General features: G+C 48.7%; 1 protein-coding gene across 1 annotated transcript in view; it reads left to right on the top strand.

Annotated features, from left to right (window-relative positions):
* Nucleotides 1–270: 270 nt before the first annotated feature.
* Tusc5 (tumor suppressor candidate 5) overlaps nt 271–14225 on the top strand; it is a 14945-nt gene continuing 990 nt past the window's right edge. The window contains exons 1-2 of the mRNA XM_013016440.1: nt 271–796; nt 12184–12316. Coding sequence (XP_012871894.1) covers nt 410–796; nt 12184–12316 — 520 coding nt within the window. The 5' untranslated portion in view covers nt 271–409. The remainder of the gene's footprint in view (nt 797–12183; nt 12317–14225) is intronic.

Genomic DNA, 14225 nt, shown 5'->3' with positions numbered 1-14225 from the left:
CTCTTTCCTTCTCTCTCTCTCTCACACACACACACACACACCAGCCTCTCTGTCTTAGCCTTCCTCTGGAAAGGAGCGTTCTCTCTGCTCTCTGGGCTTTCTGTTGCTTCCCCGCCCATCTGTGCCGTCAGCAGCACCGGCAAAGTTGGCCTCAAACTTGAACAGAGCTGAAAGCTCCGGCATCCGCCAGGGAGGCAGCAGACCCTGGCCTCCCGGCTCAGCTGGCCTTGAGAAGCCCCTCCAAGCCTTCCGGGCGGCGTACCTCACTGGCCTCTTGGGTCCCTGGGGTGACATCTCTGCTCCTGCCCTGGAGACAGCCCTCTCCCCAGCTCAGTGTGGGCGGGGGCATGGTATGCTGAGGTCTCTCTGAAGCCCCTGTGCAAGCTTTGAGCCTAAGACCTGGTCCAACATGGCCAATCCAGTGCAGCCTCAGTTTACCCGGTCGCAGGAGCTGGGCTCCACCTCACCATTGGACCTGCCTGAGATGGAGAAGCTTCTCACCAAGGTGGAGGACAAGGGGGACACAGCCCTGAATCTGTCCAAGTCCCTGTCAGGGGCTCTGGATCTGGAGCAGAATGGGCACAGCCTGCCTTTCAAGGTGATCTCTGAGGTGCACCGGGAGACCTCCCACCCCGGCTCCCCTTCCCGTGTCAGCTCACGGCGGGCATCCTCCATCGTCACAACCTCCTATGCCCAGGACCAAGAGGCCCCTAAAGATTACCTAATCCTTGCCATCGCTTCTTGCTTCTGCCCCGTCTGGCCCCTCAACCTCATCCCTCTCATCTTTTCTATAATGGTAAGTACTGTTTGTTAGGGGACAGGATCTGGGTTCAAGGAATGGGCAGGCCTGTCTCCAGGCAGACACTCAACAAGCTTGCAGGGTACTGAACAAAGACAGCTGGGTGCTGGGGGCTTGGTGGCAGACGCTTCCTCATCTCTCTTCAAGAGACATTTAGGGAGGGAAAACTTCTGTGTCCCTTTCTTCTCTGTCCTGGACGTTTCCCCATCCCTGCTGGGGAGAGGGCCTTGGAGAACTGCCTGCAGCTATGGACATTAGGGCAGAAATACAGCCAGGTTTGCAGGGGGTGCTTGTCTACTTGGATGGCAGGGTGGGGGCCGTCCTCAGTAGAGCTTTTCCACATAAGAACTCTAGGTCCACAAAGATTGAGCCCAAAGAAGGTCCCAGGGACCGTAGACACACAAGCGGTCCCCTGGGCCACTTGGGCATTCTACCAACCTCTGCCAGCTTGTTTCTAAGAGCAGGCAGCAGCTGCCCTACCGTTTGATCAAAGGCCTGGGTGGCTGGCTCCCTTTCGGGACACATGGGAGGGGAGGGCATTGGCTCTGAGTTCCCCCAAAGCCCCTGTGGACTTCATGCTTACCCACACTTTGCCATCCATCTTTAGAGCAGGGAAGTCTAGACCTGAGTGGAAGTTTGGGGAATCAGAGGGCGTGAGGGGGAATTTTTACTTTCAAAGGGCTCCCCATTCATCAGATTGTCCCCAAGCCAAGCCATTTTAAGGAGAGCTACTTAACAGGGGAAAAAAAAAATCCCACAAAAGTGCCAGAAGATGTAGGCCAGTGACACTGGTGGTCTAAGAAGGTTGGGGGAGAGGCTGGGCGTGGCGATGACTATCATAATGAGGAGATGCTGCAGCTCCCAGGCTGGTCAGGGCCCCAGGAATCGATGGCCTGACCCTGTGTGCCACATCCTCTGTCACCAAACCCCTCGCGGGGCTGTGGTCCCTCTGCTGGTATTTCTCCCCATATCTCTGGCTCCATCATGGAAGTCCAGTCTCCATCCAGGGAGAGACTCCTCCAGCCCCTGTCAGATCGGTTCTGGCTGCTAGGACATCCATGTTTTTGAATACAAGGATTTGGCTTAAGAGACAGGAACCTTTTGGCTTCCTGTGCTACTGCCACATTTGGGAGCAGCTGGGGGACAGAGCCAGGTCCCCCAGGTGCAGCCACCGGCTCTGGGCAGGGAGAAGCTCTTGGTGACAGGGAAAGGTCCCTAGTGGGAAGACAAGCTTTGGGGAGGGAAATCACACAAGGGCTCAGGAGAAAACATATTCCAGAATTTGTCACCAGTGAGGGTGGGGGTGGGGCAGGTTCATGGCTTTGGCTGGGTGGGAGCTGGCCTTATTAAAGGGACCGGGTACCCAAGACTGAGACCCTGGAACCCAGTACAATACCAGACACCACAGTCAAGTCCCAGGAGCCTGTGGGCCAGGCAGAGAACCATGTAAACAGATCCTTACAACATATTGTAAGAAGTGCCCATCTAGACAGAAGCACAAGGGAGCCGTGGCATCCTGGGAAAGTCACTCCTCTCAGTTTACCCATCTGCAAAATGGGCATTAGCATGACACCTGCATTAGATAGCTATGAGGGTGAAATGAGATGAACTCATGTAGTACTTAAGAACAACACTAGGCATTAAGTGCTGGGGTCATAATGGCTAAGTGCAGCTGGGATGTCCCTTGTGGGGGATGGGAAGCCATTGTAGAATTACTTTGTTTGGTTTTAGAGGTAGGAGCTCACTTAGCCCAGGTAAGTCTAGAACTTGTGATCCTCTTGTTTCAGCCTCCTAAGTGCTAGGATTACAGTTCTTTTTCCTTTTCTTTATTTTAATGTTTTGAGACCAGGGAGGGAGAAGCTATATAAGCTCTAGGCTACTCTCCAGCTTGTGATCTCCTGCCTCAACCTCAGAGTGCAGGGATTACAGGCATGCACCACCACATCTGACTAATGGTGGAGTTTTAAAAATAGCTTTATTGGGCTGAGAATGTGGCTCAAGTGGTAGAGTGCTAGCCTTGAGCAAAAGAAGCTCAGGGACAGTGCCCAGGCCCTGAGTTCAAGCCCCAGGACTGGCCAAAATAAACAAACAAACAAACAAACCAAAACAGCTTTATTGAAATATAATTCACATTTTATACAACTGATCCATCTGGAGAGTAAGATTCAAATGGGTTTAAAAATTATTTTAATCTTATACATAAAAAATAAGGATTATATATTCTAGTGAGTGTCATGTAATGTTTCAATATATGTGCATATTATGTTTAAATCAGTTAAACAGATATTTCCCCAAACATTTACAACTGCTTTGGTGTGTGTGTGTGTGTGTGTGTATGTGCATGCGTGTACGCGCATGTATGTGCAGATACCAGGGCTTGAACTCAGGGCCTGGACACTCATTGTTCCTTGGCTTTTTTGCTAAAGACTAGTGCTCTACTAGTTGAGCCACAGCTCTATTTCTGGCTTTTTGGTGATTAAGTGGTGATAAGAGTTCCCAGTTAGCTTTGAACCAGGATCCTCAGATCTCAGCCTTCTGAGTAACAAGGATTTTTTTTTTTTGTCAGTTGTGGGGCTTGAACTCTGAGCCTGGGCACTGTCCCTGAGCTATTCAGCTCAAGACTAGCTCTACCACTTGAGTCACAGCTGCCACTTCCAGTTTTCTGATGGTTAATTGGGGATAAGGGTCTCATGGACTTTCTTGCCGGGCTGGCTTTGAACCATGATCCTCAGATCTCAGCCTCCTAAGTAGCTAAGATTATGAGCGTGAGCCACCAGCATACGGCCTCTGAGTAGCTAGGATTATAGGCATGGGCCACAGGTGCCTGGTTTCATTTTCTACTTCTTTATGGTAGAAAATTTAAAAATCTTTTCTTCTAGCTTTCTGTAAGGTATAGTATCTTTTTGTTACCTGTGTCTGTCTTACTGTGTCCCTCTCTAACTGTGACTACACCCACTGATCAATTGCTCCCCATCCCTCCCTCCTCTTATGTTCCTTGGTCTCTTGAGACCCACTTTCTAGTCTCAACTTCTATGAGATCATTTTGTTTAGACTTCACATATGAATAACATCATGAGGGGACTTGTCTCTCAGTGCTTGTTTATTTCATTTCACATAATGGTCTCCAGTTTCAGCTGGGTGCTGGTGGCTCATGCCAGTAATCCTAGCTACTCAGGAGTCTGAGATCCGAGGATCATAGTTCAAAGCCAGCCCCGGCTGGAGCATCCATGAGACCCTTATCTCCAATTATCCACCAGAAAACCGGAAGTGGTGCTGTGGCTCAAGTGGTAGAGCATTTGCCTTGAGTTGAAGAGATCAGGGACAGTGACCAGGCCCAGAGTTCAAGCCCCATGACCAACATATATATATATATATATATATATATACACACACACACACACACACACAGACATACACTCACACATATATCTATATCTTCTCCAGTTCCATTCATGTTGCATATGACAACAGTATTTGTGAATCCTGGGTTTTGAACTCAGCAACCCACAATTGCTAGGCAGGTGCTCTACTACTCAAGCCACACTTCCAGCCTTCTTTTATGTTTTAGTTTTTTTTTTTTTTTGGTGGCCGTGGGGCCTGAACTCTGGGCTTGGGCACTGTTCCTCAGCTCTTCAGCTCAAGGCTAGTGCTCTACCACTGGAGCCACAGCGCCACTTCTGGCTTTTTTTTTTTTTTTTTTTTTGCTTATGTGGTGCTGAGGAATTGAACCCAGGGCAAGCACTCTACCACTGAGCCTTCCCAGTCCTGTATAGTTACTTTTGAATAGGGTCTTATGTTTATGTTTGGGCCAACCTGAATTGTGATTTTTCTACTTATACTTCCCCAACCTGTAGCTAGAATGACAGATATGTGCTACCATACCCAGCTATTGATAGAGATGAGAACCTTACTAACTTTTTGCCTGGGCTGGCCTCCAACCAAGATCCTCCAGATCTCAGCCTCCTGAGTAGCTAGGATTATAGGCCTGAGCTACCATATCCAAAAGGATTTCTTTCTTTCTTCCTTCCTTCCTTCCTTCTTTCTTTCCTTGTATCTTCCTTTCTTTCTTGTTTTATGGCAGAATGGTAATTCAGTGTACTCACAGACAGTTACAATTTAACCACAATTCATTTGAACATCTTCCTCCCTTTCAAAAGGAACTCTGTGCACTACTCTACACCTCTAATCTCTCACAATCCTTGGTAAATACAAATCTTTCTTGTTCTCTAGACTTACCTATTCAGAATACTGTATAAATGGACTCACATAACTTATGGCCCTTTGTAACTGTCTGCTTGCCCTTATATAGCGTTTTAAAGCTTTCTCCTTGTGGTAGCATGCCCATGATAGGTTTAGGGGCTGAAGACTGTGGTCAGATTTCCACTTGTGGTTAGTGAGTGAAGAGGCTGAATGGGGTTGAGCCTGGCATTTGGAATCGAAGGCAGGCCAGGATATGGGGAGGGGTGGCAATGACACTCTCTCATGGTTGGTTACACTGCTGGGTCATTCATTTGGTCCACTCAAATGGCAAGTTGCTTGTTTTAAGAAAACTAAGTAGAGATAGGTAGGTCCCCAACAATTACTGTGCCTCCTTTTGGGAGCAGGCACTGTGGCAGGCTCTTGGGCAGTAGATGGCTGAGATAAAGAAAGGGCTGGCTGGCTGTCATGGAGGAGGAAGGGGGTAAGAATGCGATGGGGCTTGGCAGCTGGCGGGAACTCACTCTGAGAAGAAGGGATTGACTCCGTGTGTGTGTGTGTGTGTGTGTGTGTGTGTGGTGTGTGTGTGTGTGTGTGAGAGAGAGACAGAGACAGAGACAGAGAGACAGTGAGACAGAGAGACAGAGAGAGTATGTGTGCTAGTACTGGGGGCTTGAACTCAGGGTCTCACACTCTCACTTAGTTTTTCTGGTCAAGGTTGTGTTCCTTCAACTTGAGCCACACTTCCACTTCTGACTTTTGTTGGTGCGTTGGAGATAAAACTCTCAAGGATTTTCTGTCTGGGATGGCTTTGAACCACAATCATCAGATCTCAGCTTCCCAAATAGCTAGGGTTACAGGTGGAAGCCACTGATGCCCCAGCTGGAATTTCAGGTTTATTCTAGTGGTGGTGAGGAGTGTCTGGGAGTTTTAAACAGAGGCAGGATAGTCAGTTTGTATTTTAAAACCAATAACTAATTAAAACTTATCAACCCCACTGTGGGAAATGGACTACATCAGAGAGACCCCATGTCCAGACAGCGATGGTAGAAGTCTGAGCTCAGCCATAGGCTCAGAAAAAAGGGCAGTGACAGGCCACTTGCTAAAGAGAGATGGGAGGTTTGCTTCAGGTTCTTAGCTGTCCAGCCCCAAAATGTTGGAGCCCTATTGGAGTTCTGGTATTGAAAATACTGATGGAGTAGGCAGAGGAAAGCAGACAGAAAAGGGGTTTTTGTTTTTGTTTTTGTCTGAGACCAGGATTCAAACTCACTATCTGATGCTTGCTTTCACTCATTGGCTGGTACTCTACCACCTGAGCCATGCCTCCAACCCAGGAAAGGTGTTTTTTTGTCAGTTGTGGGACTTGAACTCTGGGGCCTGGAAAAAGAGATTGGGGAGGTGGGAAAAAGCAACAACTAGAAAACAGAGGAGGGGAACATACCCAGGGCAGAGCTGAAGAGGAAACAGAAAAAAGCTGGGAGACCAGGAGAGCCTTGGATTTAGCATGATCCCAGCGAGAAAGGCCTAGACAAAAGGAGAAATACTAACCGAGGAATAAGGTCCCCGAAAAGGGAAGACCACAAGGGCAGACTGAAACTGCTTCATAAACACTTAATAAATGGAAATGATCACTGTGATCACTGTGAAACTGTGCCGATTTTTCTATGAAGGGAAAAAAATCCTTCATGGGCAGGAAACTCAGGTTTAAGCCAGTGTGGGCTGAGTGTCACCCCTAATTACACCATGCGGGGCAGGTGCTCAGTCCTGACTGGTTTTGTAGGAGGCTGCCAGGTGCCTGTTTTCTGTGGCTTGTTCCTACAAAGCATGGGAGAGTGTCACAGAGATTGAATGGCTTTGATGTTTCCTTCCTGAGGCATTTTTTTGGTAACCTCATAACTTAATATGTTGTAGACACAGCGGTTTCTTCACATTTGCATTCATTTACACACAATCATCCATTCATGGAGCAAGGAGGCTGAGCAAGGAGGCTAAATTTGGCTACAAATTTAGTGGTGTCTCTGAGGCCCAAAGGCACACGTGTGAAGAGATGCTTGGCATGTCGCTGTAGACAAAGGAGATACTGGACGTAAGGTTGCTGGATGTGTGGGGGACTCATCCTCTTTGACCATCTCTCTCCTACTCAAGTGCGTGGGTGCGTGTGTGTGTGTGTGTGTGCGCATGCGCGCGCGCGCACACACACACACACACACACACACCTACCTGTCCATGGTCCTGAATTAATATTGCAGCCACAGGCATTTCTCTATAGTGCTGGGGAACAGGGCTTGTTTCAAATTCTGCTCCTGTCCCTCTGCCGGCTGTATTTACAGCTGCGGAGTCCTTTGGTTCTTCTTTTGCTTTTCTTTGTTTCCTTACCTCCTTTCCTCCCTCCTTCCTTCCTTCTTTCCTCCCTTCCTGCCAGTACTGGAGCTCAGGGCCTCTTTTAGCTGTTTTGCTCAAGAGTGGCGCTCTAGTACTTGAGCCATACCTCCACTTGTGGATTTTTGCTGGTTAACTGGAGATGAGTCCCCTGGACTTTGCCCAGGCTGGTTTTGACTCTGGACCTCAGATCTAAGCCTCCTGAGTAGCTAGAAAGACTACAGTTGTGAGCCATGAGTGCTGGGCTTAACTTTACTTCTTTCATGAATCTATTTACTTTGAACATTCTACTGGCTAAGTTCAAAGGTTATGAGTCACTTTGCTCTCATTATTCTTTTTCCTTCCTTCCTTCCTTCCTCCCTCTTTTCTTTCTTTTTTGCCAGTCCTTGAGCTTGAACTCTAGGCCTGGACTCTGTCACTGAACTCTTTCACTCAAAGCTAGCACTCTACCACCTGAGCCATAGCTCTACTTCTGGAGGTAAGAGTCTCACAGACTTTCCTGCCCCAGCTAGCTTCGAACCTTGGTCCTCAGATCTCAGCTTTCTGAGTAGCTAAGATTACAGACATGAGCCACCAGAGCCTAGCTTTCCTCTCATTCTTGTCCTTTAAATTCTTTCTTCCTTAAACATTTACTGAGAACCTTCTAGGGCCTGATCTTCATTAGATGTGAGGGATACCATGATGGAGATTGCCTTCATGGAACATACAGTCTAGAGAAGGATAGAGACACAGATGAAAGAAATAATGCCACAAGCTGGTAAGAGAGAAGAGAATGATGTGAGACATAGGGGGATGCGGATTAACTGCTTTTCCATGACCTGTGAAACATGCTCTATTTTTGCTTTTTATTTTTGGTGGGGCTGTGGATGAAACTTCAGGCCTCTTGTATGCTATGGCAGAGCAACACCACTGAGTCACATTCCCAGCCCAGTATGATTTTCTTTTTTTCTTGGTCATGGGGCTTGAACTCTGGGCCTGGGCACTGTCCCTCAGCTCTTCAGCTCAAGGTGAGCACTCTACCACTTGAGTCACAGCACCACTTCTGGTTTTCTGGTAGTTAATTGGAGATAAGTCTCACAGACTTTCCTGGGCGATCCTCAGTTCTCAGCCTGCTAGTAGCTAGGATTACAGGTTTGAACCACTGGTGTCCGGCTTGACTTTCTTTTTAATCCTGATCCAGATGGCTCTGTCAGCAAGATGGGGACTGTACCTTGAGCTTCAGAGTCTCAAGATGGGCTAAATCTTGAGCCCACTCATGCCTTCCCTTGGCTCAGACCCATGTTCTTTTTTCCTGTTGCTGGATGGCACTGGCCCTTTGTCGCTAAGATTCCTGACACCCAGGAGTATAAACACAACCTCCTGCCTAGACGCACCTTTAGACCCATGGAGGTGTGAGTCTACCTGTGCCAATGTTCCTCCAAGCCCTAGAAACAGGGGCTCACCTCCTCTGTCCACAGTCCATCACTGGGTCTCAGGTCAGACCACAGCTTCTCTCTGCTGCCTGGGCATTGTGGGCAGCCCCGTGACTCCTTGTCTTGTTACCCTTTGCCTCTTTGCTAGATCGCCCTTCTTCCCTCTTGAAGATAGCCCCTTCCCCCTCCATGCATGGCGAAGCTTCTAACAGCTGTGTCCACCTGCTGCCAGATTTGTTCATTCCTGCTCACCACTGCACCTGGCTCTCTCCCCAGGATTGCCTGGAGATCTCTCCCCCAGTGCTCCTCTCATTGCTAGCTTCCTCCCCCAGGCCTGAGGAGCCACGCAGGCCCCACCCTCCTTGACACTTTCCATTTAGGATACCCTGGCGCCCATTCTCTCTTGTCCTCTGGCCATTCCTCCATACCCTGGACAAGCTTCTTTTTTCTAACACCCCATTTGCCTGCCCATCAGTGGTTCTGTAGACCTACTCTGGAAGGATGGGGATGCAGTTGGCATGTGCTGGTTTGGGGAGGCAGGAATGCTGGAAAGTACACAGGTATATGGGGCTACTGTTCACAATTCCAATTAGCTGGGCTCCGGGATTGTAGAAAAGAGTAGAAAAAGATTACAAACAGGAAGTGTAAAGGTCATCTGAGAGCCATAGAAGACAATGAGCAGGCAAGTCTGCCTCAGATGCTCACAACATCTCCCTGATTATTATGTGTACCAGTCCTGGAGCTGGAACTTAGGGTTTCAGTGCTGTCTCTGAGCTTTTTTGCTCAAGGCTGTTATTCTAGCACTAAAGGGCTGGGAATGTGGCTTAGTGGTAGAGTGCTTGCCTAGCATGCATGAAGCCCTGGGTTCCATTCCTTAGTAGCACATACACAGAAAAAAGTCAGAAGTGGCTCTGTGGCTCAAGTGGTAGAGTGTTATCCTTGAGTAAAACAAGCTCAGGGACAGTGCCTGGGCCCTGAGTTCAAGCCTCAGGACTGGCAGGAAAAGATAAAAAAAAGAGTTTCATAGATTTCCTTGTCCAATTGGATTTGACCTGAGATCCTTAGATCTCAGCCTCCTAAGAAGCTAGGATTATAGGCCTGTACCAGCACCCAGCTCTTTTTGTGGGGGGGGCGGGGAAGGGGAGGATAGAGTCTTGCTATATAACCTAGGCTGGTCTTGAACTACTGATCACCTTGTCTTCTGCCTCAGCATCCTAAATCCTGGGAATTCAGGACTGAGCTTTCATAGCTGGCTCTCACTGAATGCTTGCAATACCTCCTGACTTACTCTCCCCTTGGATCCCTACACAATGGTCCAAGGGGTCTTTCAGAAGCCAGTATCCGGGCTGGGCAGGTGGCTCAGTGGTAGAGTGCATGCCCTGCATGCATGAGGCCCTGGGTTCGATTCCTCAGCACCACATAAGCAAGAAGAAAAAAGCCGGAAGTGGCGCTGTGGCTCAAGTGGTAGAGCGCTAGCCTTGAGCTGAAGAGCTGAGGGACAGTGCCCAGGCCCAGAGTTCAGGCCCCACGACCGGACCAAAAAAAAAAAAAACAGAAGCCAGTATCCAATCATTTTATCCCCTTGCCCCTCAGTTAATTAGCAAGGTGGATGGCAGAGGAATTGTGACTTTGAGAGTAGACTCCAGGGGTGTGGCTCAGTGGGGGGGGGAGCACACAGGTGAGATGCAGATGGCATCAGATGTGGCATTGACCTACTACTTGCTTAGCATGAAAATGCAGTTGGGGCGGATTGGTTAGGATTTTGAGCAGTGAAGGGGATGGGCCCCTGATGGTGGAGGCCCCTGCATCAAGAGAGCAGAGAGAGCAAGGTCATGGCCCCAAACCTCAACTTTATTTATCTGGGAGACAATATTCGGAGGCCAAATGAGATCAGTAAGTTTAGCCCTTAGCAAGCTTCCTGGCACAAAGCAAGGGTTCATTCAGTGAGTCATCATGATCATGATAATCATCGTCGTCATCATCATCATCATCATCATGTACTTAACTACAATCTATAAGAATCAGAAGTAGCTGGTCACTTGTGGTTCATGCCTGTAATCCTAGCTACTCAGGAGACTAGGATCTGAGGATCACAGTTCAAAGCCAGCCTGGGCAGGAAAGTCTGTGAGACTCTTCTTTTTGGGGGGGGTCCGGTTGTGGGGCTTGAACTCTGGGCCTGGGCACTGTCCCTCAGCTCTTCAGCTCAAGGCTAGTGCTCTACCACTTGAGCCACAGGGCCACTTCCAGCTTTTTTCTTTTTGCTTATGTGGTGCTGAGGAATCGAACCCAGGACCTCATGCATGCAAGGTAAGCACTCTACCACTGAGCCACCTTCCCAGCCCTAAGTCTGTGAGACTCTTATCTCCAATTAACCACCAGAAAACCAGAAGTAACACTGTGGCTCAAGTGGGAGAGAGCTCTGGGCTGAAGAGCTCAGAGACAGAGCCTAGGCCCAGAATTCAAGCCCACAACTGACAAAAAAAAAAAAAAAAATCAGAAGTAACTGATGGCTGGTCTGAGGGCTTGAAGTAGGCCCACTTTAGGAGACTCTTGTTTGTGCCTGTCCATAGAGGGCTAAGGCAAGTCCACAAAACATAAAAGGAACAGAAAGTTTCCAGATGAGGACTCTAGGCTCAGCCCTGGTCCTGCAGATGACTGCAGATCATCACAGGCATGGTCCTAAGGCTGGATACTCACACACTTCCCACCAAGATATCCAAGGCCTGCTCAGGGCCCCTCCCCCTTATCCACCCAATTTCACCAGATTCCCTAAGTTCAAGGTAAAAAACAGAGCTGAACAAGGACAGACCAGTTTCCCCTATGCCAGCCCTGGCTTTCTTGTGTGATGGGGGGAGCTTGGTTGAAAGTCTGTGAGATGCTTATCTCCAATAAACCATCAGAAAACCAGAAGTGGTACTGTGGCTCAAGTGGTAGAATGCTCACTTTGAACTGAAGAGCTGAGGGACAGTGCCTAGGCCCAGAGTTCAAGCCCCATGACTGACCAAAAAAAAAAAAATCCCCCAAAACAAAAAACCACACACATTGACTTTGAGCTGGACCCCGGGGGGTTGGGGGAGAGGGGCTGTGTCCTGGAACCAGGTCCCTCCTCCCAGTTTCTGGTTCTCTATTATACCACCTGCCATTGTCACTCTGCCATGAACTATCCTAAGAGGAAGCACTCTGCATTGTTTGGTTCTGATTCCAGCTGTCCCTTGCCAACAAAGACTAGGCTTGGTCTGGGATCACACAGAGGCACGGGCCAACTCTCCAGGAGGAGGCTGCTAAAATGTGGGTGGCAGTGGGGACACTGTGGCACACAGTGGCATTTAGGCCACTGCCGGCTTGCCACCAGCTGGTGGACAGCCTTCCTGAGATCTCTGCCATCTTTCTCTGCAGTCTCGAAGCAGCGTGCAACAAGGAGACATGGACGGGGCCCGGAGGCTCGGCCGTCTGGCTAGGCTGCTTAGCATCACCTTCATCATCCTCGGGATCGTGATCATCATTGTGGCTGTCACGGTCAACTTTGCAGGTGAGGCCTGGCTGTACGGAGCAAAGGGAGCCCCTAAGGCAGTTGCAGTGAGTGGGGATGGAGAGGAGAATACATTGCATTCCAATGGCTCCAACCCCAGCAGTGCCTCCCTAGGAGTCAGGCTATAAGCTCTAGTCTCAGGTCTGATCTCCCTAGTCCTATCTGGCTGGGCACATGAATCAAGGACCAGGAAGAAGCTCCCCAGTGTGATGAAGGCTGTGAGTCATCTTTGTAAAATGATGCATATGCCTGCTTGCTGAGACAGCCAGGGCAAACCAGAAGCAAACCATGCACAGGCAGGAAGTCAGGAATCAGTGCTCTGTGAGCACCCAAAGGGGCGGCCCAGTGAAGCCAACTCGGCAGAAGAATCCATTCTCTATCCTCCATACTAGAGTCTGAACTTAGTGCTTTGCACTGGCTAGGGAGGTGCTCTACTGCTTGAGCTATGCTTCCAGCGTTTTGTTTTGTTTTGTTTTCAGGGAGAGTTTCACATTTTTGCCTTAGACCCTGACCTACAGATGATCACCTAGATCCATGGATAGAAATCTATGGTCTCAGCCGGGTGCTGGTGGCTCACGCCTGTAATCCTAGCTACTCAGGAGACTGAGATCTGAGGATCACGGTTCAAAGCCAGCCCGGGCAGGAGAGACCGAGAGACTCCTATCTCCAATAAACCACCAGAAAACCGGAAGTGGCGCTGTAGCTCAAGTGGTAGAGCGCTCGCCTTGAGCTGAAGAGCTGAGGGACAGCGCCCAGGCCCAGAGTTCAAGCCCCATGACCGACAAAAAAAAAAATCTATGGTCTCTTAAGTAACTGGGATCATAAGTGCCTCACCAAACCAGTTCATATAATATTCAAATAATTATAATTATTTATATATATTATTTATAATTATTATAATTATATAATCAAATAATTCAAATTCTATTATAATGAAGTACAGTGATGTAAGGCACACTTACAAAGGAAAAAAAAAAACCAGTAACAACCATGGGCACCAGTGGCCCATGTCTATGATCATAGCCACTCAGGAGGGCTGAGATCTGAGGATCAGGTTTCAAAGCCAATCCAGACAGAAGAGTCCCTGTGAGGAGACTCTTATCCCCAATTAACTATTCAAAAACTGGAAGTGGAGCTGTGGCTCAAAGTGATAGAGTGCTAGCAAAAAAGCCCAGGCCGGGGGTTCATGACTGACAAAAATAAAACAAAAAACAAGAAGTTCTTCATGGATCTGCAGCTGGAGCACCATCTGCAGAATCCACAGGTCCTATGTGAGGCTCACTGAATGGAAATCTGCCCTGGGGTCATGGGTAACCTTGGCAGGAGAGAAGGAATTATACAGATTTGCAATCAGCCTAGGTTCAGAATTCCCGTCTCCCTATGCAAATGGAAGCATGTTTCATAACCTCTCAGAGTCTCCGTGTTCTTCCTCATTAATGCAGGCTGATGGGCTTGCACGTGTCTGAGAGGCAGGAGCCACTAGCTCAGGGCCATAGGCTTTTCTTGCCCTTCTCTTTGTCATCTTAGCCAAGACTTTCTTTTTCTTTTCTTTTATTTTCCTTCTCTTTTTTCCTTTCTTTCTTTTTTCATTTTTTGGTTAGTCATGGGGCTTGAACTCAGGTCCTAGGCTCTGTCTTGGAGCTCTTTTTGCTCAAGGCTAGCACTCTACCACTCTAAGCCACAGCACCAAGGGTGGTTAATTGGAGATAAGAATCTCAGAGAGGGCTGGGAAGGTGGCTCAGTGGTAGAGTGCTTGCCTTACATGCATGAAGCCCTGGGTTTGATTCCTTAGCACCACATATGCAGAAAAACCCGGAAGTGGAGCTATGGTTCAAGTGGTAGAGTGCTACTCTTGAGCTAAAGAGCTGAGGGACAGTGCCCAGGCCCACAGTTCAGGCCCCACAACCCA

Source organism: Dipodomys ordii, unplaced genomic scaffold, assembly GCF_000151885.1.
Source record: "Dipodomys ordii isolate 6190 unplaced genomic scaffold, Dord_2.0 Scaffold31, whole genome shotgun sequence".
In the NCBI taxonomy this organism is placed as follows: Eukaryota; Metazoa; Chordata; class Mammalia; order Rodentia; family Heteromyidae; genus Dipodomys; species Dipodomys ordii.
This window is presented reverse-complemented; position numbering and strand designations above follow the sequence as displayed.